General features: G+C 40.8%; 1 protein-coding gene across 2 annotated transcripts in view; it reads left to right on the top strand.

Annotated features, from left to right (window-relative positions):
* Positions 1-11,160, top strand: part of MTERF3 (mitochondrial transcription termination factor 3) — a 249,876-nt gene extending 238,716 nt beyond the window's left edge. For both annotated transcript variants that reach the window (XM_069220511.1, XM_069220512.1), the window contains one exon: positions 10,539-11,160. In XM_069220511.1, the coding sequence (XP_069076612.1) occupies positions 10,539-10,733 (195 nt within the window). In that variant the 3' untranslated portion in view covers positions 10,734-11,160. The remainder of the gene's footprint in view (positions 1-10,538) is intronic.
* Positions 11,161-13,369: the final 2,209 nt, after the last annotated feature.

Genomic DNA, 13,369 nt, shown 5'->3' with positions numbered 1-13,369 from the left:
TTTATAGTCTATCACTCCTACCTTAACCTCTGTGGGAAAACAATCTAACAATGGAGTCGATGCCCATGCGCATTGGAGCCGAAGAGGAGGAGTCACTCGATCCCGTGACTCGAAAATACTTCTTATAAGAAAAACAACTTGTAACACTCCGAGCCCAAAACTAGATGGCAGAATATGCATAGCATGTGAATCTGCAGCGGAACATGCCACGAACAGATGTACACTAGGTAAGTGACATTTTCCATATATATATATATATATATATATATATATATTTGATGGCATGTGTAGCTGCAGATACACATGCTATGCATATGGATTCCGACATCTAGACTTGGGCTCGGAGTGTTATAAGTTGTTTTTCTTCGAAGAAGTCTTTTAGAGTCATGGGATCGAGTGACTCCTCCTCTTCGGTTCCATTGCGCATGGGCATCGACTCCATAGTTAGATTGTTTTCTTTCCACTGTCGGATTCGAACGGGTTTCCTCTCACTCCGAGATTTTGATTTGGAAAACTTTAAAAAACTTTCTTTTTCGTCGGTATTGTATTGATCGCGTTATTCATCTTCCATCGAAACAGCAGTACCGTCGGGAAACAACTTTGGTTGCCCTTCGGGGGGCGCGCACCCAACTCGGGCCTATTCGGGCCGACCGCATGGAGAGCCTCATGGATTGGACTCCATTCCGATTCTGCCCTCGGTGCCACGCAATATACCCATACACAGACCAACATCTGGTTTGCAACCTCTACCTTTCCCCAGACCATCGGGAAGAAAACTGCGAGGCCTGTCGATTGACTCTAAGGGACCGAAGAGCAAGAAGGCTGGAAATGGCATCGAAGACTGGAGAACATTTCGACGTAACAGAGGAAGAACAAATGCAGACAGCAGTCTCGATCAGAGATATAGATTCAGAGCAGGAATCCGAAGAAGACAGACCCATCACAGCCGCCCAGCATGTGAGTACGTCTGCCCCTGCACCCCCACATAAAAAACAGAAGGCCTTGGGTACGCCACTCCTGGAAGGCCATGGCTCTGCCCGAAAAAAGACTGTAGGTGACCGACCCTCGAGTTCGGCACCAAAAAAAGGCCACCCCTCCAAAGACTTCGGAGTTGACAAAAAGCTTCATTTCAGACTCTAGTAGACAACAATTTTCGGAGTCCAAAATAAGAAAAACTGTTTGGATCCGAAACCTTCCTCCTCATTTTCGATCCCGAAAATCATTACATTTCGGAGCCGAAAAAGACAGGATATACAGAGGAACACGGACTTTCAAAAAGACTAAAAGAAAGCCATAAAACCTTTGAGGAGGAGTCAGAGATTGAACCAATCCTTCAAATTATGGATGAAAGACAGTCCAGGATACACATCCATAAAGAAACAGGGAGAATCATCACATCACCTCCTTTAAAAACAAAGAGAAAGCTGGCATTTCAGGAGGAATTGGATACTGCGCAGCCCCCAGCTAAAGTGCCAAAGCAGAAAGAGAAGCCAGCACCTCCTCAGTCTTCTCCTCCTCATTCTCCACACCTATCTACCTCTCCTCAGATAAGTCCTACACCAATGCATTCTCCAACGCATTCTTTTGACTCACAACAAGACACTGTTGATCCATGGGATCTTGACGACCCTGATCCCATCCCAAGCAACGACCCAGACAGCTACCCCTCTAAGCCATCCCCACCTGAAGATCCAACAATATATAATCAGGTGATAGCTAGGGCTGCAGCCTATCATGGGGTTACAATGCACACAGAACCACTAGAGGAAGATTTTTTATTCAATACATTATCCTCCACTCATTCTAGGTACCAGTGCCTCCCAATGCTACCAGGCATGGTAAAGCATGCAGACTAAATTTTGAATGAGCCTGTAAAAGCAAGAATTATAACACCTAGAATAGAGAAAAAGTACAAACCTGCACCTTCTGACCCTGATTACATCACCCATCAGGTGCCACCTGATTCAGTAGTGGTTTGTGCTGCCAGGAAAAGAGCAAATAGTCAGTCCTCTGGAGATGCACCCCCTCCTGATAAAGAAAGCAGAAATTTGATGCTGCAGGAAAGAGGGTTGCGTCCCAAGCAGCAAACCAATGGAGAATAGCAAATTCCCAGGCACTATTAGCTCGTTACGATAGAGCCCATTGGGACGTGATGCAGGATATAATACAGCATCTCCTCAAAGAGCACCAAAAAAGGTCTCAACAGGTGGTAGAAGAAGGGCAAGGTATCACTAATAACCAAATAATATCTGCCCTTAATGCATCAGATACCGCTGCAAGGAGTGTAAATACAGCAGTCACTATTCGTAGACATGCATGGCTCAGATCCTCTGGTTTTTAAACCAGAAATACAACAGGCAGTGTTAAACATGCCCTTTGATTTAAAAAAAAAAAAAAAAAAAAAAAAAACATCTTTTTGGGCCAGAAGTAGACACAGCAATAGAAAAACTACGAAAAGACTAGACATAGCCAAGGCAATGGGTGCACTCTATTCTACACTATATAGAGGGTCATTTCGAAAAACTCAGTTTCAAGGAGGTTTTAGACCACAACTGTCGGAGGCATCAACCTCCCAAACAAAACCAACTTACCAAACCCAGTACCAACGAGGTGGTTTTAGAGGCACATATAGAGGACAATACCCTAGACATAGAGATAAATTGCAAACCTCTAAACAATCGACAGCACAGCCAAAACAGTGACTTCCCTCACTCCCTTCCACTCCACAACTCTCCTGTGGGGGGAAGACTACAACAGTTCCACACACATTGGCAAAATATCACCACAGACAACTGGGTGTCATCAATTATCCGCAATGGTTATTGCCTAGAATTGATAAACACTCCTCCAAATATTCCACCAAGGTTTCACAAGTTAACCTCAGAACATACAGTCCTGTTACAAAAAGAGGTCCAATCTCTACTACTCAAACAAGCAATAGAGTTAGTTCCACAGTCTCATCTAGGAACAGGAGTTTATTCACTATGCTTTCTAATTCCCAAAAAAGATGGCACCCTCAGGCCAATATTAGATCTCAGGCCCCTCAATTTTTACATCCTATCAGAACATTTTCACATGGTAACTCTACAGGATGTTATCCCACTTCTACAAAAACAAGATTTTATGACAGCCTTAGACCTCAAAGATGTGTATTTCCACATACCCATCCATCCTGCTCACAGAAAATACCTCAGGTTTGTCGTTCAAGGAAAACACTACCAGTTCAAAGTGTTACCCTTTGGAATAAAAACAGCTCCAAGAGTATTCACAAAGTGCCAGTAGCAGCCTACATAAGAAGACAACATATACATGTCTCTCCATATCTAGACGGTTGGCTAATAAAATCAAGCAGTTGTATACAATGCCAAAACCATACACGTTATGTAATAGGAACACTACACACACTAGGTTTCTCTATAAACTACCAAAAGTCACACACTCAACGAGCTCTAGCGTATTCAAATACACAAAGGATACAAGCTTTCCAAAATCTAATTCCACAAATACAACCCAAACCAACAATATACTGTAAGATTTGTCATGAAAATCCTAGGAATGATGGCGGCTTGCATTGCAATTGTTCCAGACGCAAGATTAAACATGCGGCCCTTACAACAGTGCCTTGCACAACAATGGTCACAGGCACACGGTCAACCCCAAGATCTAGTGGTGATAGACCACCATACATATATGTCCCTTCAGTGGTGGAATTGCACCAATTTAATCAAAGGACGGTCATTTCAAGATCCTGTGCCTCAGACCATAATTACAACAGATGCATCAATGATTGGTTGGGGAGCTCACCTAAACAATCACAACATTCAAGGACAGTGGGATGTCAAACAGAAACAGCTACACATAAACCTCTTGGAGTTATTAGCTGTGTTTCTGGCCCTCAAGGCCTTTCAGCCTCTTCTCACACAGAAGAATGTTCTTATCAAAACAGACAACATGACAACGATGTATTATCTCAACAAACAGGGAGGGACACATTCATCCCAACTGTCCCTTCTAGCCCAAAAAATTTCAGAAATGGGCAATCCACAACCAAATTCATCTATTAGCGCAACACATCCCAAGGATAGACAATCAGTTGGCAGATATCCTCAGCAGAAATCACCAACAAACTCACGAATGGGAGATTAATCCTCAAGTACTTCAAAAATACTTTCAGAAGTGGGGAACACCAAACATAGACCTATTCGCAACAAGCGAAAACTCCAAATGCCAAAACTTCGCATCCAGACACCCACATCCCCTATTCAAAGGCAATGCTCTGTGGATCAGTTGGTCAGGGATATTTGCTTACGTTTTTCCCCCTCTCCCACTCCTTCCATTACTAGTCAACAAGTTGCGTCAAACTTCACTCAACATGATGCACATAGCACCAACATGGGCACGTCAGCCATGGTACCCAACATTACTAGATCTATCTGTAGTACCACACTCCAAACTCCCATGCAGACCGGATCTGTTAACACAAAACAGAGGTCAAATCAGACATACAAACCCCAATGCTCTCAATCTAGCAATTTGGCTCCTGAAGTCATAGAATTTGGATATTTACAACTCCCATCAGAATGTATGGAAGTTATTAAACAAGCAAGAAAGCCCACTACTAGACAGTGCTATGCAAACAAATGGAAAAGATTTGTCTATTACTGCAAATCTAAAAATATAGATCCTCTTACAGCATCAATACAAGATATTGTATGTTATTTACTTCATTTACAAAAATCAAATTTAGCTTTTTCTTCAATAAAAATACACCTTACTGCAATTTCTGCATATTTACAAAATATTCAACATAGCTCTTTATTTAGAGTTCCTGTCATTAAAGCTTTCATGGAAGGCTTAAAACGCATCATTCCACCAAGAACACCACCAGTTCCATCTTGGAATCTCAATATATTACTTACAAGACTTATGGGTCCACCCTTTGAACCCATGCACTCATGCCAAATTCAATTTCTAACTTGGAAAGTTGCCTTCCTAGTGGCAATTACTTCTTTAAGAAGAGTGAGTGAAATCCAAGCTTTTACTCTTGAAGAACCTTTCTTCCAAATACACACACATAAAGTTGTACTAAGAACAAATCCAAAATTCCTACCATAAGTAGTCTCACCATTTCATATTAATCAAACAGTGGACCTGCCAGTCTTCTTCCCACAGCCAAACTCTGTGCAGAAAGAGCTCTACATACATTAGACCTCAAAAGAGCTCTAATGTACTATATAGACAGAACTAAACAATTTAGAAAGACTAAACAACTTTTTGTAGCTTTCCAACAACCATATACAGGCAATCCTATATCAAAACAAGGTTTAGCAAGATGGATTGTAAGATGCATACAAACATGCTATATCAAAGCAAAAAGACAACTTTTAATCACTCCCAAAACACATTCTACATGTACGAAAGGTGCAAAAATTGCTTTTTTAGAAAATATACCAATGGCTGAAATAAGTAAAGCAGCTACATGGTCAACACCTCATACATTTACTAAACACTACTGTGTAGACGTATTATCACAACAACAAGCCACAGTAGGATATGCTGTTCTAAGAACATTATTTCAAACAACTTCAACTCCTACAGGCTAGCCACCGCTATTTTTTGGGAGGACAAACTTCTTTTTAGTCTATGCATAGCATGTGTATCTGCGGCTACACATGCCATCGAACGGAAAATGTCACTTACCCAGTGTACATCTGTTCGTGGCATGTTGTGCTGCAGATTCACATTCACCCTCCCTCCTCCCCGAAAGCCTGTAGTCGTTTAAGTTAACATATTTGTACATATGCATATACATTTGCATGGACATCTCTTTTTTCACTTATATACTCTATCACTCCTACCTTTACCCTCTGCGGGAAAACATTCTAACAATGGAGTCGATGCCCATGAGCATTGGAACCGAAGAGGAGGAGTCACTCGATCCCGTGACTCTAAAAGACTTCTTCGAAGAAAAACAACTTGTAACACTCCGAGCCCAACTCTAGATGTCGGAATCCATATGTATAGCATGTGAATCTGAAGCACAGCATGCCAAGAACAGATGTACACTGTGTAAGTGACATTATTGTATACAGGGAGTGCAGAATTATTAGGCAAATGAGTATTTTGACCACATCATCCTCTTTATGCATGTTGTCTTACTCCAAGCTGTATAGGCTCGAAAGCCTACTACCAATTAAGCATATTAGGTGATGTGCATCTCTGTAATGAGAAGGGGTGTGGTCTAATGACATCAACACCCAATATCAGGTGTGCATAATTATTAGGCAACTTCCTTTCCTTTGGCAAAATGGGTCAAAAGAAGGACTTGACAGGCTCAGAAAAGTAAAAAATAGTGAGATATCTTGCAGAGGGATGCAGCACTCTTAAAATTGCAAAGCTTCTGAAGCGTGATCATCGAACAATCAAGCGTTTCATTCAAAATAGTCAACAGGGTCGCAAGAAGCGTGTGGAAAAACCAAGGCGCAAAATAACTGCCCATGAACTGAGAAAAGTCAAGCGTGCAGCTGCCACGATGCCACTTGCCACCAGTTTGGCCATATTTCAGAGCTGCAACATCACTGGAGTGCCCAAAAGCACAAGGTGTGCAATACTCAGAGACATGGCCAAGGTAAGAAAGGCTGAAAGACGACCACCACTGAACAAGACACACAAGCTGAAACGTCAAGACTGGGCCAAGAAATATCTCAAGACTGATTTTTCTAAGGTTTTATGGACTGATGAAATGAGAGTGAGTCTTGATGGGCCAGATGGATGGGCCCGTGGCTGGATTGGTAAAGGGCAGAGAGCTCCAGTCCGACTCAGACGCCAGCAACGTGAAGGTGGAGTACTGGTTTGGGCTGGTATCATCAAAGATGAGCTTGTGGGGCCTTTTCGGGTTGAGGATGGAGTCAAGCTCAACTCCCAGTCCTACTGCCAGTTCCTGGAAGACACCTTCTTCAAGCAGTGGTACAGGAAGAAGTCTGCATCCTTCAAGAAAAACATGATTTTCATGCAGGACAATGCTCCATCACACGCGTCCAAGTACTCCACAGCGTGGCTGGCAAGAAAGGGTATAAAAGAAGGAAATCTAATGACATGGCCTCCTTGTTCTCCTGATCTGAACCCCATTGAGAACCTGTGGTCCATCATCAAATGTGAGATTTACAAGGAGGGAAAACAGTACACCTCTCTGAACAGTGTCTGGGAGGCTGTGGTTGCTGCTGCACGCAATGTTGATGGTGAACAGATCAAAACACTGACAGAATCCATGGATGGCAGGCTTTGGAGTGTCCTTGCAAAGAAAGGTGGCTATATTGGTCACTGATTTGTTTTTGTTTTGTTTTTGAATGTCAGAAATGTATATTTGTGAATGTTGAGATGTTATATTGGTTTCACTGGTAATAATAAATAATTGAAATGGGTATATATTTGTTTTTTGTTAAGTTGCCTAATAATTATGCACAGTAATAGTCGCCTGCACACACAGATATCCCCCTAACATAGCTAAAACTAAAAACAAACTAAGAACTACTTCCAAAAATATTCAGCTTTGATATTAATGAGTTTTTTGGGTTCATTGAGAACATGGTTGTTGTTCAATAATAAAATTAATCCTCAAAAATACAACTTGCCTAATAATTCTGCACTCCCTGTGTGTGTGTGTGAGTATATATATATATATATATATATATATTTTTTTTTTTTTAACCCTTGACCAAATTAGTAAGAGGCGAGACCTTAAAAGATTATCCAATTTCAAATCATAGTTTCCCTGGATTACAGGTCCACATATTCTAAATTCAAAGCTGCCATCTTAGTCTAGTCAGAAAATGCCCCAGTCTAAATAAATAAAACCAATCTTGTTGGTTAAGCCTTGCGATCTAATCCAACCCTACACATTCTAGACAATAAATCCAATCCAAACTATACGTATTCGTCAATTCAAATAACAAACCCCATCACAAATCTCCTTTGGTAGATCTATGCATTCAGTACAATACCAAGTCTCACTCTAGAGCCAAGTGACCTGCAGCATCAGTCCTGACCATTCAAGATAGGTGCCCTCAAATAACTCAATAAAAAAAAAAAGAAATACATTTGTAATCCGTATTAACTCCCATCTGAATAGATCAAAATCCATTTGCTTTCTATTTGCCTCATAGTTTAGCACGACACTCCTTCCACAGTTACTTCTCTGTACATGATCAATTCCATGAATCCAGAAGCCATAATCCTTACTGTGTTTATTTATAGTAAAGCGTCATGGGGAATTTCGTGTCACTGTTAGTAGTGCTCAGGCATGTTCCTGAATGAGTGTTTTCAGACTGCGAACTGCGCTACCAACTTAAATCAAATTAGGGTCACGGTGAATGATGTACACAACAAACTATTGCAATTATTAAAATGTTGAATAGTATATCCTTCTTTTTATTATATTTGAAACAACTCGTTCTGTTCCTGTCAGATATGCATATATTACTGCCATTACATAGAAAAAGTCTTTGTGGTCTTTCTGGCAGCCAACTCTTGGCTTCTTGGACGGGTACAGCATAACCGGACATAATAAATCTTTTGTTGTATCATCTTTCCTAAAGATAATTTTAGGTTTTTTCACGATCTCATCCTTGATTCCAAGAATTTACAAAAGCAGTGGCCAGTGTTTTCTCAAAATTCCATAAACTTTGTCAGTGAGCACAGTGTATTTTGTGACAAATACCACTGCTTCCCTTTTCCATCTCGTGATTTCCGGCTAAAGTTTCCTTTTGGTGAACCTTTATAAATTCTATGTGCTGTACTGTTTTTTGCCCTACTGCTTTTTAAATTATTAGGAATATCATTAGTGAAATACTCCAAGTGTCAGTCATTCGAGTCCCTTCAGAAGATGTGCACCGTCCATGAAAGAGATTGTTTCTCAGGGCAGATTTATCTGGCAGTTTTGGAATAGTGATTTTAGAGAGAACAGGTATCACCTTATACATATACACATGTGTGATTCCAGTACATTTAATAGAGGGGCTTTGGAGAAAGAGGAGATTGAAACCATTCTAGATTTTCAGGTAACCTAAGGCTGTGTTGAACACAGTTTAGTCTGAGTACTGTCGATCCCGTGGATTTACCTTAATGAAATCGTGACTTTTCAGCACTTGGACTGGATCCTCTATCTCATGTAAAAGAAGTACACTAGGGAGGTTGTCAAGTGCAAACTTTGGAAGGAGTGCAGCCAGTGAGGGAGGGTATGGGTCCTTAAACCGTAGAAAATTGGACCACCTGAATTTTTCAAACCAATAAAGGATAGAGTTGCATACCTAATCAATACAACACAAATCTAAAAAGTGCAATCTAAATTGTGTGAACTTCAATGGATTTTGGTGACAGAACACAATGTAAATTGTGTGAACTTCAATGGATTTTGGTGCCAAGACACAATTTACATTGCACTTTTTGTATGTGTGCTGGTGTATTTAAAAAAATATTTTTATTGACTACATAAGATGCTGAACAGCTGGTTACCGATCGAGACATCTAAAGCACATGGCTTCCCTCTTCCTACCTGTTACAGAACGTTCACCTGGCCCACCGCTTAACCGTTGAGTTTCAACTGCTCGCATTCTACTTTTATCAACATATGCAGCCCCCAGTTAGATTTGCCATGCTTCCCAGATACCGGTCTATTTCCTTGGGCAGCCTCTATTTTCATAGATTTGTTTTTCTGCTAGCGTGCATCAGTCATCTTCTTTCCATGTTGCCAGGGCTGGTCGGGTCTCAGTTCCCCAGTTGTCTACAGTCTGGCAGTATTTTGTTTCGCCATTGCGCACCCCAGATTTACTACAGATTAGAGCATTTTGGAAACCCGTCTCCGGACACCTTAAATTGAGTATACTTCTGGTGATCTCGTTTGGACTGACTCACACAATCCTGTATTTCATCCCAGTAATGCTGTTCCTCTGGGCATGCCCGCATATAGTTGGAAGCAGGGTCCTAGCCACTCTAACCCCCTGAGACTACTATCAGTGTCTATCCTTCCCATCTTCCACTGTGTCTTTCTGGGATAGTGTGACCCGTACACGATGTGCATTTGTATGAGCCGGAAGGCAGGCTGGATTGCACATTTATTTTCATTATTCTCATTATGCAGTATGTTTAATGTTTTTCACGTGAGATATCCTTTTTGGGGTTATAATCACCAAGAAGTGTCACCAATTTGTTACGTGGTTCATTTGGGGGTGGATGTCGAACAGACAGAGGGGCTTCTGGGTCGAGTTTAGGGAAGGGATGTACACACTGAAAATGTTCAGCTCTAACCTTGGGTCAGCACCATGTAAGTCGTGTGTGTGTGTTGAAAGTACAAAAGTGTACCTGTAGATAAATACCTACAGTAACTTAAAATATTTTGACAAGTGCCAGCGAATTGCTATAGGATTTCTATAAGTAGATTTAAATATATATATATATGTATATATATAAATATATAAACGTTGCTACACACGGCTTATATGAACCTATTCATTTATGATGTTTACCTTTCCTTTTCTTTGCAGGTTTTTAACACTAGACTGTTAAAAGTCAAAGAACGACATATGTTTCTTGCATTCCTGGGGCGAGCACAGTATGATCCAGCAGAACCCAACTATGTCTCCCTGGACAAATTTGTATCCCTACCCGATGAGGCGTTTTGTGTGGATGTTGCCAAGGCATCGGTGCAAGACTTTGAAAAATTCTTGAAAACACTTTAATTAATAACACATGCAATAGAAAAGTTATTGACCTGTGAAATACATGTAGTTGGTAAAAAGGACTCGGACGAGAATCTGGCACAGAAAGCGCTTTTTGACTGATCAGTATTTAAAGAAACTTGCATAAAAGCAAAAGTTATGCCCATAGAATTCAACGAACACTACCCGAAAAAATTAACGTGCCTTAGTGCCACTGTGTTACTGGTTTGTTTTCCTCTCATCAGCCCATATCATCATGCTAAGAAAAAAAGTGCTTTAATAGGTGCATCCGTTTGCCAAGAAAGAGGAATACATTCTGAACTATTCAGAAGCAAAATACATTTTGTATAAAACAAAGCCATAAAAAAACTATGGACATCTGGTTTCCTGATCTTTGTCTGGCTTGTTCTCGTTGTCTGTTTTTAATTAAATACCTGCTCCACCCTAACTGAAGCTTGATATTTGTCCAGGGTGCAGGGAGCAACATGGAGCTACTTAAATTGATACGTCCAATTCTAACAGTACAAACAATCCTTTAATATTGTTTTTCTAGTGACCAGCTGAACTTGGATCCGCAGAAGATAAAATTCTTGATTTAATAACTACAGCAGCAGAACAGCCACGCTTAAGTAGCCTACCTATAGGACAGCCAGTGTCCCACGTGGTGGTGCAAAGGTGTATTATCTGTAGGCGTGACGTTTTAGGTTGCAAATGTATTATCTTTAAGCGTGGGGTTTTAGGAATTTACTATAATCACTGTAAATAACGTTTGTTCAGATGAAGGAGCAAAGAAATGTTATTTGACTGTCGTGGTAAATCTGCAAATCGAATGCAGAAATGGTGACCAGATTTATTAGGGTGAACATGCCTACAGTCACAAAACCAGTTGCAAGTATGCAGTTGAATATGCTTTCCACAAAGAATGACCGGCCCCTGTAGTGTATGCAGTTGTATCATGTTGCTAGAAAATGCCTGGAAGAAGCAGATGCATTTGTGAACACTATCAAACAAAATTGGAGACTTACGGCGGGCATTTGGCATGTAGTATTTCAAATTAACAGTAAATGTAAACTTTGCGAATCACACAAAAGCGTAAAAACATTTCACTAACTTTTTCAAATCTCTGTCATAATATAGGCATTGCAGAATACAACCGACCATTAGGAATGATTGGGCTCTACATGGTGGTGACAAATATGTGTCTACTGGCAGAAGGTGAATAATGGAGATATTTTTTGTGAAAGGTTTACACTTCTAGAACAGAGTAAAACGTAGATCTTTAGGAGTTACAGAATCAGTAAAGAGGTGATCTGTGACCTAACCTGTGAGTTAGCTCTAGTTTTGCTACATATCACACCCCAACCGTCTCCCCCATACCCATATCCCCACCACGTAGCTGGCACTCCAGAATCACGCGTGGGGTCCTAATACTTTCCATTTACCTTCTCTGTGACATAATAGACCTCTGCAGCCATGGCAGGAGGCATGTCACATATTGTAGTGGCATTTGAACTCTTATGTAATTTAATGCAGCAATAGAGTCGCTCCTTTAGGGGTACAATACCCAGGCTGCACACATGATGCCTGTGTTCAGGCACACTGTGTGATACCATTAATCTAGCAAACAGTGACCTAGGTGACTGACGTCTCCTTGGTAAGGATGAATATACCAATGGGTTAATATAGTAGCCAGAAAATACATACTGTTTGCTTTCAATAAATCATGTTTTTCTGAACAGGTGATAGTGCATGTGGTCTACATGGGTGGATCCTATCATTTTACATGCACTTCTCCACTGGCAGGCAGCAGGGATGGAATATGCCACATCATAGGACAGTGTTGGGAGAGTAGCTTTGAATTCCTGGAACCAGTATTCAATAGTCTTCAAAAGGCAGGGATCGCAAAGCTGCATATCCCTGTAATGTGGTGCAAAGGTGTTGCCATATATGCGTTATTACGCAACATCACAACGCACATTCACCCAGAGAATGAAAATGAGGAGTGTGAACAGGGAGCACATAAGAAGAATGTTGGCAAGCCACGGGATGTTTAACATTGGAGATAACGTGGCCAAACACTATTTTAAAGGTGATGGACCTTACGTTTTTAAACAGACAAATATGAACAGTTAAAAAGGTTTTAATTTTTTCACAGCTGTCGATATTAACTCCAGCATCCCATGTCCAAATGGACATACTGTATAATAAATGCTGTTAATAAAGAGTGCTACAAAAGAAAATATAGCGAAACGCTTGCCTGACCAAGTTAAAGTAATGAATTTGATAGCTGAGTGGTATCAATGTTTTTTCGAACCCACCTTATTTCTGCCACTGGTTGAAGGCAGGCCGATGGCATTTGATGTCTCACTTTATTGAGTTTGGGGATGCCTCGCAGTTGCCGCTACTTATTGCACTTAACGTTGTTCTGACACTAGAAATTTAAAGTAACGCTTTAGTCATATTGGTTTACATTTACCCATGTCCTCATGCAGACTGTATTAAGGCTGAGTATCCATGTCCCGTTGGCTAAGTGTCTTATAGAACTCGTGCATAGCATGTCTACCTACCATAAGTAAGTGATCAAAATCCTTTGCTATGTGCATCAGGTGTCTTGCGTTTTAGAATAAGTCCCACCAATAGACATGTTTGTTTACTTC

Source organism: Pleurodeles waltl, chromosome 2_2 (assembly GCF_031143425.1).
Source record: "Pleurodeles waltl isolate 20211129_DDA chromosome 2_2, aPleWal1.hap1.20221129, whole genome shotgun sequence".
Lineage (NCBI taxonomy): Eukaryota > Metazoa > Chordata > Amphibia > Caudata > Salamandridae > Pleurodeles > Pleurodeles waltl.
The sequence above is the reverse complement of the archived record's forward strand: the minus strand, read 5'-3'. Positions and strand labels throughout refer to the sequence as shown.